This window comes from Arvicola amphibius, chromosome 8 (genome assembly GCF_903992535.2).
Source record: "Arvicola amphibius chromosome 8, mArvAmp1.2, whole genome shotgun sequence".
Lineage (NCBI taxonomy): Eukaryota > Metazoa > Chordata > Mammalia > Rodentia > Cricetidae > Arvicola > Arvicola amphibius.
In genome coordinates this window covers 104,076,996-104,095,093 of record NC_052054.1, presented here as the reverse complement: position 1 = coordinate 104,095,093, position 18,098 = coordinate 104,076,996, and the positions used below count along the sequence as shown (strand labels likewise).

General features: G+C 40.7%; 1 protein-coding gene across 7 annotated transcripts in view; it reads right to left on the bottom strand.

The window, feature by feature from the left end:
* Usp40 (ubiquitin specific peptidase 40) overlaps positions 1–18,098 on the bottom strand; it is an 81,584-nt gene that overhangs the window by 20,227 nt on the left and 43,259 nt on the right. For all 7 annotated transcript variants that reach the window (XR_005286467.1, XM_038338459.1, XM_038338461.1 and 4 more), the window contains 6 exons: positions 17,604–17,775; positions 15,274–15,358; positions 13,563–13,633; positions 11,744–12,066; positions 8,070–8,193; positions 5,774–5,831 (listed from right to left, as the gene is read on the bottom strand). Coding sequence is in view for 6 of the 7 variants with exons in the window: in XM_038338459.1 (XP_038194387.1) it covers positions 5,774–5,831; positions 8,070–8,193; positions 11,744–12,066; positions 13,563–13,633; positions 15,274–15,358; positions 17,604–17,775 (833 nt within the window). In the remaining variant the exon portion in view is untranslated. The remainder of the gene's footprint in view (positions 1–5,773; positions 5,832–8,069; positions 8,194–11,743; positions 12,067–13,562; positions 13,634–15,273; positions 15,359–17,603; positions 17,776–18,098) is intronic.

The window sequence follows — 18,098 nt, the reverse complement described above, 5'->3', positions numbered from 1 at the left end:
CATATGTGGTTACCCTTCGCAGTCATACAGGACTATATAAATAGCTGAAATGGTTCAGTGAGAAAATAACAACTAGCCAATGACTTTAGCATGTTTTCCCCCAACATTAAAAAGTCTAAGGTTATATATATATGTATGTATATATGTATGTATATATATAACAGAATTTTTAATGTTTTATATGTATTTATATACATACATACATACATATATATATATATGGAAAAGAAAAAAGTGAAATGACCCCATATCCATTTATAACACTAGAAACAGCTGAGCATTTCAGCCTTGCAGAACGCACGATCTAGAGCAGGGTGTGGTGGAACACAACCTACTATCAGCACTGAGAGAAAGAGAGGAGGGACGACTGCTGGAAACCTGAAGCCAGCCTGGTCTACATAGAGAATTCCAGGCCCGCCAGGGCTACAGAGCGAGACCTCATCTCCAAAACAAAACCCGGAGAACAGGCCCAGAGTGTGGACAAGAGCTGCCGTCCCCTGGGGCAGCTGGTGGTAGGGCAGGAGCGGTTTTCCTGCTCCTTGGCAAACGCTCAGACTTCAGAGCTGAGCTCAGCTCCTAGGATTATTTCTATGTTTAATGTCAGGAAATAGCTCGGAGAGCTCTTTCAATGTGAAGTCTTTCTCCAACATCATTTCCTCGGGGATATGTTTGCACGTTTCATCACAACTACCATCCTCACATAGGTCACTAAGTTTACTTTCAGCAAGTTCCATTGCTGTATGTCCGGAGCCTTTAGGGACAGCTATGTCTCCATTCCTGTGGAGAGCAGCTGCTTCTATATGGTGACTTCAGATTCTTGGGGTGCTTTCTTTCATGATCAATGTCAGATAAGCTAATAGCTGGGAGAAGAGGAAACGGAACTACACACTTTACTGTGTGTGTGCAGAAACGAATGAGTCATGCACTAGTCAATCACCCCTGGACTTGAAAGGAGGGGTGTGACTGGTCTCATTTGCACACGCAGAACAGTAACTGGATATGCTTTAGCCAAAGACACTGAAATCTGAACGATTTAACTGAAATTCAAGCAAACTGCAAGTGTGCAAAGCAGAGCACCTGCATTTCAAATATCCTTAGCAAATGCACGAGGCCAGCATGCATTGCTGAGGATGCAGACTGCTGATCCTGAGGAAAGACCAAGCTTTTCAGTCCAAAACGAATTCTTACAAAGCAAGGAGAGAGCTTAGAAGGAAGGCCTGCCAAGACTTCTGAATGGGCAAGAATGGCATAGGCTTAAAGTGGTCTAACTTTCTTAGAGTGAAAACACATTTTCTTCCTGAGACTCCTGATTTCTATCTTGTATACTATGCTGTTATGAAGCTGGAATACATTTTAAGTACAAATTTCTTGATAAAGAAGTAGATAAAAGTACTTTCCTAATTTAAAAAGTAGGTTTTAAATACTATGTTTTCAAAATCATTTGTTTCAGTCCCAGCTGGGTATGATACTGCATGCCAGCAACTTGGCCTACTGCAGGAGGGTTGCTTAAGCCCAGAAATACAAGGTTGAAGCAGGGCAACACAGCAAGACAAGCTCTCATCTCAGCTACAAAGAAAACCAGCTTTCATTTTCACTCAAGTGTTTTCTATGTATTTTGTGCCAGGGCACTAGGCTAGAAGCTATGATCCAGAGGTAAGCCAGACACCATGGACTCTGCCCTCACGGAGCCTCATCTAATGGGAGAGGCGAATGGTAATGGCACAAATAAAAGGCAGTGTGCAGGGTACAGGGTGCTATGGGCGAAGCAAAAGACTGAGACTGCAAGATCAGAAATGGAAGAAAATGTTTCAGTTCAGAACAAATGAACAGCTCCAGTTAGAGGAAAGAGTAAAAAGGCAACAAAGTTCAGAGATCAGAGCACGGAGTCTCCAGGTAGATGTGAGCTTGTGCAAGGGACTCACAAAGCGGGCTGCAGTTTGCTGTGAATAAACAGAGTGGGGACAAACGGGGTCACAGGTAGGCAGGCCCCAACTGTAGGTGCCACAGAGATAGCTTTAGGGTAGGGAAAAGCAGAGGAGCTTTGACAGAGAGCAGGGTCTTGTGCATAAAGTGGAGAGGCTCCCTCGCTGCAGGAGACATGAAGTGGAGGGAGAAAATGTGTCAAGATGAGGCAGTCAGTTACTGGGCACAGTATTGAGCCAGTATTCTTTAATAAACCATATGCCTTTGATAAATCTTATGATGTATTTTTACTTACACTAACATATATCCAGTCTAGGAGCACAACCCAAAGAGCTTGATAAACATATACACACTCACACCCAGCTGTGTTATCCTCAAATTCCCCCACGCTACTCTGCAGTCAGCTCCCACATCTGCTTTCTGTGACTGTAGCTTAAACTCTGGGTTTCTAAAACACCGCCTGTGTAGAAACATAGTTCATACTTGCTTGTGTAGATTTCCTTTCAGGCTGTGTGGGGTGCGTGGTGTTCTGTAGACGACAGTGTCCCTGACTAGCTGCAGTAGTTTGCTTTCTCACGATGTGGATTGTTTCCAGTTTAGGATTATGATATTGCCTTTCTTTTCTTTTCTTTTTTCTTTCTTTCTTTCTTTCTTTTTTTTTTTTTTTTTTTTTCAGTTAGAGTTTCTCTGTGCAGCCCCTGGCTGTTCTGGAACTCACTGACCAGACTAGCCTCAAACTTAGAAATCTCCCTGTCCCCGCTCCTGCCTCTGCCTCCAGAGTTCTGGGATTAAAGGCACGTGCCACCACCATTCTCGTTTATGTTTTTATAAGGTTGTATGTTTTACCTTTCATCCAGGGAATATCTAGAAATAGAATTGGTAAGTAAATGTTTGCATTTATAAAAAAACAAGCAAACAAAACCAACCAAACAAAAAACAAATCTTAAGTTTCTGAAGAGAATACAGCACTTGATATTCATTCCCTGCACAGAGGGACTCTACCATTGGTTTCACTGGGACTGGATGTTTACCTATTTATAGGTGTCATGACTTCCCTCTAGTGGCTACTGACAATATCCTTCCCTCACAGGCAGGTCTCTCCAAATTGGGCTGGGATGTCTTCTGATTGGGTTGCAAGTACTTTCTGTAAACTCTGTATCCAAGTCTAAACACATGTTTTATAAGTTTTTCTCCTAGTTCATAGCTTGCTTTTTCAAATGTCCTTTGAAGAGAACTTGTCATGGCTACTTTGGATAATTTACACTTTTTTCTGTATTTTTTTCCCTTATGGTTTGAGTGTGCTTAAAAAAAAAAAAATCCTTTCCATATAGTAAAGTCACCAAGATTTTCTTGCATGCTTTCTCCAAGAAATTTTATTCTTTTTAGTTTTATCATTTGGTTCTATATTGATTTCAGGTTAATATTTTATAAGATGGAGGGTAAAAAAGAAGTTCTCTTTGCTCATATAGAAGCCAAATGATTCATAGTTTGTGTATAGTACACTGGTTTCTTCTCGAAACTCAGCCTTAAAGGCACAAAACTATTCTTTGTCCATTGTACATAAAAGTGGGTTACACACATCAATATGCTCTATGCGTCTTTCCAGATACCAACAGACATGATGAAGAGTAAGTCTTGAGGCCATACACTACAGCACTTCCTCCAAGCTGTTATGGCTACTTTAGGGCTTTTGTTGTTGTTGCATTTTTTGAGACAATGTCTCACCATGAAGCCCTGACTGGTTTAGAACTTGTTATATTTAGACCAGGTTGACCATGCACTCACAGAGATCCATCAGCCTCTGTCTCCTAAGTGCTGAGACTAATCACACCTGTACTGTGGGAACTCCTTCAGCCAATAGCCTTTAAGATATCTATCTACCCACTTTGGGCGTGGCCTCATGTACCATAAATACAGACGAAAAGCATGCGTGGGTCTCTTGGCTGCTGGATTTGGTTCCAGTTCCCAGCACATGCAGAGGACTGCGGATCGCTACTCTTTCTGTGAGTTTATCCCCAGATAAATAAACCTTTGTTATACTCCATTTTTGGGCTATTGTGGAACTCTTTTGAATGCCAACACACCTGGTTACTTTCAATTCTCTATATTTCCATGAAAATACCTTCTAAAATATAAAACTGAGTGAGAACACACTGACTCTGGGGAGACAAGCTCCTAACAATATGGTGTCTTTTGATCTGTGAGCGTGGCACACTGTTCCATTTACCCACGTGTTGTTCTTTAGTTCCTTGCCACATGTTTTCTAGTTCCCACAATATAGATTCTGCATATATTTTTCCAAATATATTTTTGATATTTTATGCTATTATTATTGTTTCTGGGTAAGCACATCAGGGCAAACATTTGCGATTCTAACACTTAGGGGGCTGGCTACACAGGAGATTTTGAGTTCCAGGCCATCCTGAGTTATATAGGGAGACCCTATCCAAACCAAACCAAACCAAGACAAAACAAAACAAAAACCGAATAAATGAATACAGTTTTCCATCATTTTGAGTGAGGTAACCCAGACCCAAAAAGACAATTATCACATGTACTCACTCATAAGTGCTTTTTAAACATAAAGCAAAGAAAATCAGCCCATAAATCACAATCCCAGAGAACCTAGACAACAATGAGAACTCTAAGAGAGACATACATGGATCTAATCTACATGGGAAGAAAAAGACAAGATCTCCTGAGTAAATTGGGAGCATGGGGACCTTGGGAGAGAGTTGAAGGGGAGGGGAGAAGCAGAGAAAAATGCAGAGCTCAATAAAAATCAATTAAAAATAAATAAAAAATAAATAAAGTTTTCTTGATTGTGATATCCATTTTGTTTCTGCTGCTGACAAATAAATAGTTCAATGGATTCCTGCATATTAATTTTGAATTCCTGCATTTAATGAGATACCCATTTATACTTACTAAATTGATAATGAAAAGGGACAATCACAAACATTAGCAAGGACTTTGAGAAACTGTAACCCTGACACACTACTAATGCTTTGAAAATTAGTAATACTAATTTACTAATGGTAAATGTTTCAGAGACTGTATGGCAGTATCTAATAAAACTAAACATAAATTTGCCAGATGACTCTCAGTTTTATAATGTTGTAAATCTAGCCAGGAACCTTGAAAGCAAATGTCTGCACGAAGAAGTGTGTCCAAGTGTGTACAACAGCATTACTCCAAGGTTAATGAAATGTGACCATCCTTACTACTGAAGAGTGGCAGTCAGTACAGAAGGGGATAAACCATTGGAATATTCTAAAGAATGGACAGACTTCAAAGACTAGTGTGCTAAACAAGAAGGAAGACACAGAAGTCTATGAACCATGTGGCTCCATGTAAATGAAATGCCCACAAAGTGAACTGACAGACACAAAAGCCTGTGGATGTTTCTGGAGAGATGTTCCAAAACTGGACTGTGATCTTCTACATTCACACATTTCTGACTGTCACTGAATTACATACTCACGATGAATGGATTTTATGGTATCTAAATTATATCTCAATGAAGCCATTAAAATCAAACTCTTAACGAGCAGTGAATGTGTAGACTTCCCACTATAAAATTTATATAAACACATAAGTAGACCTAAGTGTATAATATATAGTACATTATGAATACATTTGAGTCAGATGGGAGAAAGGTATAAGGAAAGGGGAGGAAGGAAGAAGGACACAGGACATTTTTTTATGTTTCAATTAAAAACACATGAAAAATATTAACATTTGTCCATTTTGGGTGGTAGGTATGAGAGATTTCATTACTTTTTTTGTACTCTTCAATATTTTTCAAAAAAATTAAGCTAAAAACCAAAAAGCAAACAGAAATGATTACCTAGTTCTTTCATTAATTTTAATTCCTTAATGGCTTTAATTCGAATGTCAAACACCACCTAAAATAGAGAAATAAATTAATGACTGTGCATAGGTTGAATGGATGGAGATGAAAATGATGAAAATGAAGACTATCAGTGTGTGCACACAGAGATCATTTGCAATATTACCTGACATTTGTTTGTCTACATTTTTAAAAAGATTTATTTATTTATTATGTATACAACATTCTGCCTCGATGTATGCCTGCACACCAGAAGGGGGCGCCAGGTCTCATTACAGATGGTTGTGAGCACCATGTGGTTGCTGGGGATTGAACTCAGGACCTCTGGAAGAGCAGCCAGTGCTCTTAACCTCTGAGCCATCTCTCCAGCCCCCTTGTCTTCATTTTTTTAGCCAACCCTGACATTGTTCTGTAAGACTGAAAGCAAAAGCTCAGAATAGATCCTAACCGTTAGGTTTTCATCAAACTGATGTTAACAAAATGATACCATGGGACATGAAAGAAACAGGTCTGACCGGAAAGCAATAAACAGACAACCACTTACCTGTAAAAGCCAAGAAATAAAAATAGTGGACAGGCCCATTTCTCACAATGGGGACCATGGATCTGGGCCCCCAGAACACAGTATAAAAATGTATTAACAGCAATCCAAGATGACTATGGCTTGTACTTAAATTACTTTTAGATTCTTTTTTCTTTTTAGCCCACTTTAGGCCAATATCCCCTAGGGCATCGAATACTGGTAAAACTTAAGAGGTAAAAGTGATGTCAGAAAACATGTACCTGACCCTCCACCAGAACCCACATGGTGCCAAGCAGCAGAGACTTAAGTGACAAAGGATATCACCAAGACTTTCCACTTAGGATCAGATACTAGTGTGCTGTAGTGAGGAGACAGCAGGCCTGCTTTTGGTCCCGCCCGGCTCCCTAATGGCTAGCTTTACACCCAAAATAACAACACACAAATTGTATTCTTTTAAACACTGCCTGGCCCATTAGCTCTAGCCTCTTACTGGCTAACTCTCACTTCTTGATTAACCCATATTTAGTAATCTTTGTAGCACCACGAGGTAGTGGCTTACAGGGAAGATTCTAGCCTGCATCCATCTTGGAGAGGAGAGTCATGGCAACTGCTTGAGGTATCTGCCTCACTTCCCTTCTTCCCAGCATTCTGTTCTGTCTACTCCACCCACCTATGTTCTGATCTATCAGGCCAAGCAGTTTCTTTATTAATTAACCAATGAAGCAACAGATAGATAGAAACACTCCTACATCAGTGTGCACTGATCCTACATTGTTCTTCTAAAAATATCAATAAACATAATGCTCCTTAAGAAATTATAATGCCAAGGATTGGCAAGAAGGCTCCAGGGGTATAGTATCTGCTGTCAAGCCTAATGACCTGACTTTGATCCTTGGAAGCTGCATAGTAGAGAGAGAGAGAGCCAACTTCCAGGTTGTTCTCTGACCTCCACATGCATGCCTGTACCTACAAATAAACATGTAAAGGAAAAAAACTTTAAAGAAATTATAAAATGATATAAAAGAATATAACTTAGTTTCTTTTACTTTGCTATAGAAAAAAACCATTAATATTCTAATAACAATATAAAAAGATGTTTCCTACCCAGGTTTGGTGGCACATGCCCTTCATATCAGCACTCACGAGACAGAGACAGGTAGGTCTCTATGAGTCTGAGGCCAGCCTGGTCTATATAGGAAGTTCCAGGATAGCTAGGACTACATAGAGAGACCCTGTCTCAAAAAACCAAAATAAAAAAAGAAGTTAAAAAAATAAATAAAAATAAGTAAGTAAATAAATAAATAACCTGAGATTATTTTTAAGAAAATTAGAAGTATAGTCTTCAAAGGGAGCAGGAGGAATACCTTTTAAGGGCCGTTGGTTTTAGGTAGGACAATGTGTATATATAGAGTAACTTAGGATAAAAATAAAAACTTGGCAACACAAAAACCAAAATAACAAATATGTATTTACACATATGTGCTTTAAACAATGCAAAGAAAGTCCTTGACAACAGCTCTTTGTGTTCATCAAATCAAGAGGATTCCAAGAGCCACCAAGGCGAGCCCCACATTCTAGCTGTAGACTTCTAGGCTTAGGAGTTTAAGAGAGTACATACCGTTCTGAAACAGGCACTGGCTGATGTGAGTAAATACACAGTATTAGGCAGTAAGACTTAAAGACGTCTATGGACACAGCTGCTCTGAAAGACTGACTCTTTCATAAACTGTTGCCAGACACTGCCAGCCAGGCTACTGGCCATCTACTCACTGTGTGTGTGGTCACGGGTATCTGAACCTGCTCCTCTTCAGAGTCTAACTGGCAGAAGTTTCTCACTTGGAGCCAGTTGAGCTCATCCACACCGGAGGTCCATCTCCCTTGTCTGGGCAACGAACTGTAAGGAGAAGAGGACACTGAAAGAGTGAGTCTTACAAGACACTTTCCCTGGGCATCACTTTTCTAAACTCGCATGTTTCTCTTAAAATGACTAAAGAAAAGGGACCACGTTCTACTGACTTGCTGCCACAGTATCAGCTACCATTTTAGTGTAATATCAGGCAGTAATCTACAAAGCTGGTTCTCATGGCTCTAATCCCAAGTTAAATGATCTGTGCTTGTTTTCAAGGCTAATTATTATCATTATTATTTTTGAGATAAGGTCTTACGCAGTCTAGGCTGGCCTTCTGCTCACCATGTAGTCAAGACTGGCCTACAACTCCCAAGTGCTGGAATGACAGACATGTACTACTACACCTGGCTTCAAGGAACACTTGTATAAAAGAATGGTCAACTGTTGTCTGCCTACAAGGAAGCACTAAAGTAGTTTTAGAAGATTATTAAAAGCATACCCATTGGGATCTGGATTTAATTTAACAGTGAACAGCTGTATATATGTGTAGACCTACAGTGCAAAAAAGTGATATATATATATATATATATATATATATACATACACACACATATATACACATGTACATGTGTGCACATATATACACACACACACACACACACACACATATATAGTCATACATATCATATGCCTGTATTTTATTGAAGAGTTGTTTTGTTTTGAGACAGGGTTTCTCTGAGTAGCCCTGGCTGTCCTGGAACTCAATCTGTAGACCAGGCTGGCTTTGAACTTGGAGATTGGACTGCCTCTGCCTCCCAAGTGCTGGGACTAAAGGCGTGCACCACTACTGCCCAGTGAGTTTTCTTTTTTATGTTAGCAACTGGCAGTAAAGTATCTTATCCTAACAAAATCTTCCTATGGGAAGAAGAAAAACATGGGCTAGCAGAAGGGCTTTTAGGGAATGTAGTGGTTTGAATGAGAATGGTCCCTATAGGTGGAAATATTTGGGGAGGATTAGGAAGTGTGGCCTTGTTAGAGTAGGTGTGTTACTGGGGACAAGTCTGAGATTGTAAAAGCCCACACAGTTCCCAGTTTCTCTCTTTCTCTCTGTCTCCTTGTGGAGAAGATTGTTAAGCTCTCCGCTGCTGCTCCAGGGCCATGCCTGTCTGTCTGCCACGCTGGTCATGGACTCTAACTCTTTGGAACCATGAGCCTCAAATTAGGGATTTTCTAAGTTGCTTTGACCATGGTACCTTACTGCCCCAAACACATTTCTACTCATTATTTCAGTTATTGCATTCTGATACCCTACCTCAGAAGATAAAGGAAGTTTTAGAATGTTTTCTGAAGACTACCTTACAGTAGTGGACAACTGGAGGAGGATAATGATGGACAAGATGTCACCACACTTAGCACTTGCAATGTGTGACCACTTAACTCTTCAGTCCTTCCACTCTAAGCGGGTACTAGTTATCACCTCATCTTATGGAAGAAACTGAGCAGACAGGAGAGATAACTTGTCTAAGCTCACACTGTTAGTCACACGGCAAACTGGGAAACAATCTAGCCAGCCGACTGTGTACTTGTCCTTAACACGTCACTCAGGAACAGTTGGGCAAATGATGATGCCCACATCCATAAGGAGGAAGCCTTCAAACGAGGCATATAGAGTCTACAAATACATGTGAGAAAAGCAGAACATAGCCATCTATCAAAAAGATGATCATTAGTATGCTTAAAAAGATAAAAATCTGGGCTGGAGAAATGGCTCAGTGATTAAGAGCACTGACTGCTCTTCCAGAGGACCCAGGTTCAATTCCCAACACCCACATGGCAGCTCACAACTGTCTGAAAATCCAGTTCCAGGGGATCTGACACCTTCACACCAATGCACATAAAATAAAAATACATAAATCATAAAAATTTTTTCTTAAAAAAAAAAGAGCCGGGCGGTGGTGGCACATGCCTTTAATCCTAGCACTCGGGAGGCAGAGGCAGGCGGACCTCTGAGTTCGAGGCCAGCCTGATCTACAAGAGCTAGTTCCAGGACAGGCTCTAGAAACTACAGGGAAACCCTGTCTCGAAAAAAAAAAAGATAAAAATCTTTCCAACAATGATTTCAAGTAGAAGAAAAGGAAAGTCACCAGACACGAACAGTGACCAAAGATGCACAGTCAGCAGTGGTCCAGGCTCACTGATGTTCTTACTTCATCTCCCCAGTCTGACTAAATGAAGACTGTCTTTTATAAAGAGCACATGATTCACTCTCCTATAAATGAGGCAGAGAAAAGGGATGCCTCTCCTGAAAGGTAACAGAGATAAATGGACCACAAAAGCCACAAGGCTCTGTTTCTCAGCACCTCACACTGCCCACAGAAATGCACTGACATGAACATGGGAACAAGGAGGTGAAGTGTTTCAGGGTTTCCAATTCAGAATTCTGGGCATTTTTCATTTTTCAGGGCAACTGTCCCTTTGGGAAGGCTAAATGGCTCCCAAAAGTCATGGAGAAGACCACAAGGAAAGCCTGCATTGTCCTATGAATTTTTTTCCTTGTGAGAATGGACTTTTAGTTTTATAATGCAATCAGAACTCACTTGATAGGATTCTTGTGTTATAGACAAGTAATTGAGACCATATCTACTACTCAGGGACATCTCTATAACAGATATATATATATGTTATACAACCCAAGTATTCTTCAATATAGCTTTTAGGAGCTAGAACTGGTACAGTCAGCGCTTGGGATGTAAAGACATGTAGATCAGGAGTTAAAGGCTAGCCTCAGCTAAATATTGCACAAGATCTTATCTCAAAGCAACAGGGGATGGTGCAGCAGGAATGGATAGAGGTGTTTGTGACACAATCCTGACAAACAGCCTTTAATCCTTGCAACCTACATGAAAGGTGGAAGGAGAGACCAACACCAGACTTCTACAGGTAGATGTCTATGCATGCATGCATGGCATGTGCACACTCACAAATTATTCTTTAAAAAGAATAAACAAAATACAGTATTTAAAACAATGGCTAGAAATAAAGGACATTTCATGATTAACACTAAAATAGAGCTCCTGAGTTTTACTGGGTAGTGCTGTAACTAGGATACTTTGAAAGTTCTCCCCCTGGTGGGTGGACCAACCCTGCAGCTGCCCAGGCCCAGAACCAGGGCTATGACTTGGCCCGCCCCAACAACTACCCCATCTACGATCTGGGGAGCCCAAGAAGGAACCTGAGCACCAGACCCAAAGTTGCAGGATCTCTGCAACACAGGGCAACAACAGGAGAGCCAAGAGGAGTCCCAGTGAGGGCCTAGCATCAATAGTGTAATAGAAACCAGACAATGACTCTGCATTGAACACTTCCAAGTAAAGATGTGTGTCTCACTGTGTCACACTGCAGATTCTATGATGAGATTTTTAATCTTTTTCCTTTTTTCTCTTAAATTTTGTCTTATTTTGGGGCAGAGGGCAGATGTGAAGGGATGAGAAAATCAATGGGATCAAGACACATGATGTAAAAGACATAGAATAAATAAAAAGAAAGTTTAAAAAAGAAAGTAAGTACTCCCCCCTTTCTCTTTTCAGTGAGTTACCTGTTATCATCAGTGTCTGAATCCTGAACCAAAATTAAGCTTCCATTTCTGAGACCCTGCTCTCTGAATGTCTTCTTCATGTCTTCCTTGGGAATAGCCGTCCAGCACTCTCCATCCGCAGACTCCACACTGTTTGTGAGGATGACGCCTGCTGGGACGGCCAAGGCTGTGAACACACTGCCCACTTCTGCATTAGCTGGAAAGACATGTGGTGACTCCACCAGCTGCTCACACTTTGAGCCTTCACCACTCATTTCTAGATGAAGAATGTGTAGCAGCAGAGGCTCACAATCGGAACCAGTCTGAATCTGGACTCCACCAACCTGCAACACCAACACAAGCACTAGCGAAGTTTGTTTGCCAAATTACAAAAAACACCCTGCCACAGCAAAAGCCTGTTCTTGTAGCACAACCAGCATTTTCCCAACTGAAATAGTTTTTTCACACTGCTTCTTAAGTACTGGAAGAATGACTTTGGATTTTATGCTGAAAATTTCTCTTACTCATCTTTTCTGACTTGAAGGTAGAATTGTATGAATTGTCAAATGGTACTGATGAGCTGCTGGAAACTCAGAGGACAAGGACAGGCCACAGAGCAGCTGAGATGTTCCTCACTCCTTTCTGGGACAGCATTCATTTCTCTGTCATCCCTGCCTCAGCAGTGCTGGACACGCCCGTCCCCATCCCTACAGCTGTCACACACCCCTTATAGCCTATGGTGCAGTTATTTACACAAGAAAGCCATTGTTGACTAACTTACCTCTGCAGCTAGCATGTGACATACAGTCTGGTAAAATGGAGATGCTTACTAAACTACTGTTATGTGTGTGCATTAGTATGTACAGGTGTGTGCATATGTGTGTGCAGAGAAGATGAAAATCTTGGGTATCCTTTCTTTCCTTTTTTGAGACAGGGTGTCTTACTGACCTAGATCTCACCAAGCAGGCTAAGCTGGCTGGTCAGCAGACCCAGTAACACAGACATCTCCACTCCTCAGTGCTGGAATTACAAGAGCACGTCATCATACCTAGCTTTTCTACATGGGTCCAGGTACTCAAGCACTTTACCTATGGAACCACCTCCTCTGCCATCAAAATATTTCTTTTTCTAACAACTCCCGCTAACTGGACTTCAGGAGTACTGAACAGTCCAGCAGTTTCCTTTCCTCCCTTTCCTCCTTGCACCTCCTCGTGATTTCTGAGACACGTATCTTAGGCTGGCCTGAAACTCACTATGTAGTTTAGGCTACCCTTCAACTTAAGCAGTTCTTCTGTCTTAGGCTCCCCTGGTGCTGGGATCACATGTGTTCATTACACCAAGTTCATTACAATAATTTTCTTTCTTTTTTTAATTAAAAATTTCCATCTTCTCCCCTCATCCTCCTCCTTTCGTCCCCTCCCTTCCACCCATACCCCCACTCCCTCCCTCTCCAGGCCAAAGAGCCATCAGGGTTCCCTTCACTATGTTAAGTTCAAGGTCCTCCTTACAATAATTTTCTAATGGCTAACTGCAAGCTGAATAAAATTTCATTATAATGACTTTTTTTTGTTTGTTTGGAATGAGACATAGTCTCATGTTGCCCAGGTTGGCTTTGAACTTGTTATGTAGCTAATGATGACTTTGAACTTTGATCTTCTTGCCTCTTTCCTGGGTGCTGACTATCATACTTGGTTTTACATAGTGCTGGGGGCTGGGCTTGGTCCAAGGCTTTCTGTATGCTAGGTAAGCACTCTACCAACCAGGCTATACCCCCAGCTTTTCAACGGAATTTTCAAACACCCTAAATCATCATGAATATTTCTTCAGCCATTTTTCTTACCTCTACTCCATTCCATACAAAGATATCTTCCCCGTCAGTAATTTCAGCTTCACCCAGTGTCAGTTCATCTCCTAGAACGATGAGAGTCAATTCATTCTCCATGACTGCCAAATGCAGCTACACTAAAGAGAGCTGCAACTTTCCAATGTGTATTTGAAAAGGCACTAATTAAGGAAAAACCATAAAAACAGTAATTATTTCATTTTATTATTTCTAGTATTTTATATTGCTTTTATCTGGACCATTATATGGTTCTGTGAGCACAGCTGCAAGACAGGAGGGTACATAGAGATCAACAGTCAGGCCCATGTCCCCTGAGATCAGGCAAAGACTCCAAACGGCACCAGATCACCACCAATCTGCTCTAGGGGACAGTTGTCACAATATTTGGCAAAGTGGAGTCCCAGATGTATGCACTGCACTACTGTTCTCATACTGTCTGTTGTTATTTCAGAGACATAAGTGCCTTTTTAAACTCTTATGAGTTGCTTTTGTCTGCTACAAAATCTGAAGCTGACTGGGCAAAACAAAGCCATATAAATAAAATTTTAGTGGTTTTAAATCATTTTCTCAATCATTTGTGGTTATATATTATATATAAATAAATAATTATATATATTATACAGTTACATATAAACTATATAAAAATATTTTTTTCTTAAGTTTTGGTAGGATGGTGGCCTTGCAGTCAGACTGATAAACGTCACCACTGCACTTTCATCTCGCAACTGATGGACACAGAGGCAGAGACCTGCACTGAAGCACTGGACTGAGCTTCCAAAGTCCAGTTAAAGAGTGGGAGGAATGAGAATATTAGCAAAAGAGGTCAAGACCATGATGGGTTCATCCACTGAAATAGTTCTACTTGACTGAGCTAATGGGAGCTCACCTCCAGTTAGACAAGGAAGGAACAAGCATAGGTTCAAACTAGAATGTGGTTTGACAGTTGCATGGCTGGGGCAGACTAAGGGACCACTGGCAGTGGCACCAGGATTTATCTATCTCTACTGCTTGTACTGGCTTTTTGGGAACCTATTCTCTTTGGATGAATACCTTGTTCAGCCTAGATATCGTAGGGAGGGCCTTGGACCTTCCCCAAAGCAATGTGCCTTACTCTCTCTGAGGAGTGGATGGGGTGGGGCAGGGGTAAGTAGAGGGAATGGGAGGGGAGGGTGTGGGAACTGAGATTAATATATATAATGAAAATAGTTTGCTTTCTTTTTTAAAAAAATAATAAAAAATTCTATATTGGGAGGATGGGCAGATTGTTTTTTTAAAAATTGACAATATTACCCTAATTTATGCAGTCAAAAGATGAAAGGGCTGCTGGGATGGCTCAGTGGGAAGACACTTGCTGACAGTCTGATGACCTGAGTTCTATTCTGGGACCCACATGGTGAAAGCAAAGAATCCATTCCTGAAAGTTGGCCTCTGATTTCCAAAGGCTCCCGTCTGTCTGTCTGTCTGTCTGTCTGTCTGTCTGTCTGTCTGTCTCTCTCTCTCTCTCTCTCTCACACACACACACACACACACACACACACACACACACACAGAGAGAGAGAGAGAGAGAGAGAGAGAGAGAGAGAGAGAGAGAGAGAGAGAGAGATGCATTTTTTTTTAAAATGTAGGAGGCAGAGAAGGACTGACAAAGAAAGTAAGTTTCCCTAAGATGTCACATAAAATGAGTTGTTGTGTTCCTTATTGATCTTACCATCAAGGGTATGGTACACGTGAAGTCCTGCTGGCACACGCTTCGCAACACTAAGAACCATGTCTCCTTCCCAAAATTCCAATAGCTAAAGAATATTAACAGTGGGAAAACAATGAGCTCCAACATGTGAGTAGCGCAAGTCCTGACTCAGGAAGAAGAGCAAATGAACAGTCCCATCCCTGACCAACACCAGTATTCTATAAATAAATATCATTTGAGAAATTATTTAAACCCAAAGATATTGACTGCATCCATTATGGACTAAAGAATTTAGATGCAAAAGGAAAAACCCCAATAGCCATCTAGACAATCTTATTCAATGTAAGGACTGCTTTTCTTAGAAAGCAAACTGCTCAACAACCCAGCCTAGGAATTTCTGCCCCAATGAGCTATGGTTTTGCTTTGAAAAGCAATACTGGCTCCAGCCCACATGCATGCTCCAGGGTGCTAGAAAGGAAGGCCTACTCTAAATTTAAAATGTCGCCGCTTTTATCTTGGGCTGGAGTTTAGCTTAGTGGTACAGTGTTTGCCTAGCTTGCATGAGGACCAGAGTTTGATCCCAACACCACCCTCCCCACCCCCTGCCACAAGCATAGGATCTGTTAAATACTAGATGGCCAGAGGTTTATTAAGTTTCTACATCTGAGCTAGGGACTGTAGGAACTGCACCGGATTGATAGCAGAACGACATTTCTATTCTAGGTTTCTTCAAAACATTGTAAGATATTTCTTGTAAAAAGCCAAGACATGTTGTATTAGAAGATGTTTATAAGAGTCATATACATTGCCAATTTTCTAGTCCCCCATCATCAGCTTATATCTGAGGTAACAGTTTTCAGAGATGTGTGCTTGAAATACTAGACAGCAGAGAAAAGAGAGCACAATACTTAAGAGACAAGTCACAGCCCCAAGTCTCTGGGCTTTAATCTGCCAGAAGGTACTCAGAAATGAACTTCGCTGCAGTCCAGACATCTACAGGGTTCTAAGGGCCTGCAACTGAAGCAGCATGTACACTGCATGTAAACCAACTGAAGAAAAAAAGAAAGATATTAGTTTGCTTTTCTTAGGAGAAAATAAAAAGCTAATAATTTTGGTGATAGATATAAATTTTTAGAGATTTCATTTAAATTATTTTTTGGGCACCCATGCCCTAAGTTTACATTTTCTTCTTTTTCCTCCTGTTTTCTAAGATAAGAGTCTCAATAAAAAAGAGTCTCAAACTTCTTTTGTAGTTGAGGCGACCTTGAACTCTTGATCTTCCTGTTTGCATCTTAAAAATAAGGGAATTATAGACACATGCCACTAAGCCTGGCAAGAATTTACATTTCTAAATCCTTTGATCAGGCAGTAGTGTGGGACAGGATACCAGCTAGAAGAAGGTCCTAGCCCTACCATGCCAACTAGATATCTGCGCATATGCAACATTAGATGCTGTAAGATATAATTTCTTTATTTTCAGAATGGAGCTGGCTTGCCCTGGTGAGGCTGAATGAAGAGCCAAATGAAATGTTTAGGAGAGTTATCATACGTACAAATGAGGAGCATCTCCACTGTCCTGTGACTGAAACACAGGCAAAGAAATGATCTGGAGATGAATACTAGATGAAAATCCCTGTCTGGTAAATCACATCTGTAAATCCAACACTCAGGAGGCTGAAGCAGAAGGGTTACTGTGAATCTGAGGCCATCATGGGCTATAGTGATACCATCTCAAAACACAAGCTAAATCAAACAAAAGGATCTACTTAGGGCTTGCCTAGCATGTTCACACCAGAACAACAAATGTGAGCACTATCAGTCAAGCAACCTAACACCAGAGAATACAAAACCAATTATCTTCATTTGTTCAGTGGTTCTTAAGTATTAGGCTCAACATTTCCTCTTATTTCTTTTGAAAAGCAATTTTCTTTCATTTATTTCCTGAAAGTAGAGACAACTTTACTTTGTCATCTATCAGGCTCAATTAGTCACCTCAAAAGCTGCTGAAAAATACACAAAAAAGCATTTCTGAAGACATACAAATACCAGCAATGGTGGCACAAACCTGTGATCCCAGTAATTAGGGGCTGATATGGGAGGATTGTGGTTTCATGTCCCGCCTGGTCTTTATAGTGAGATACTATCTAAAACCAAACCAAACCTACCGCTCAACCAACTGAACAAAGAACAACAGCAAAATCACAGAGAAGGTTTGGTTTATCCTGCTATGCACTAGCAGATGTAGGATCTTCCTGTGGAGCTTTGGAAAAGTTACTGCTTAATAAAATGAAATGGAAACAGTCTGTCGAAACAGACCTTAATGTTTCCGTTAAGAGAAAAATAAGAATTACCTGAAATATTGACTGACGGAGATCTCCTAAAGTTTTTCTTTTATCAAAGGTTAAATCCCACATACTTTCTGTCTGAGAGATTGCAGGATGAAGAGCTCCATTGAAGAAACGGTAGTGAGGACCCAGATGGAGATGCAATTCAAAATTATTGTTTGCAGAGTCACATTCTGCCCTTTAGAGATGTAAAAAAAAAAAAAAAAACCATACATATGATGTTTTTGTAATATTCTACCTCAAACCAAAAATATTTGCCTTACCATACAAGCAAACTCTCCATTCTACTCTGGTAATATTTTTTTCTTCTGCCAAAATGATTCATTTTGGCTTTTCAACACACAGCACACATTCAGTGGAACTGCATCATGAATTCTAAGAGATGAACTGTTTTCACAGAGACTAAACACTGCTAGCCATCTCCAGTCCTGTCACTCCCATGGACAGAATGCTGGATCCCCACACACATGTTCAAAGGGGGATTCCTAACTTCCACTAGGC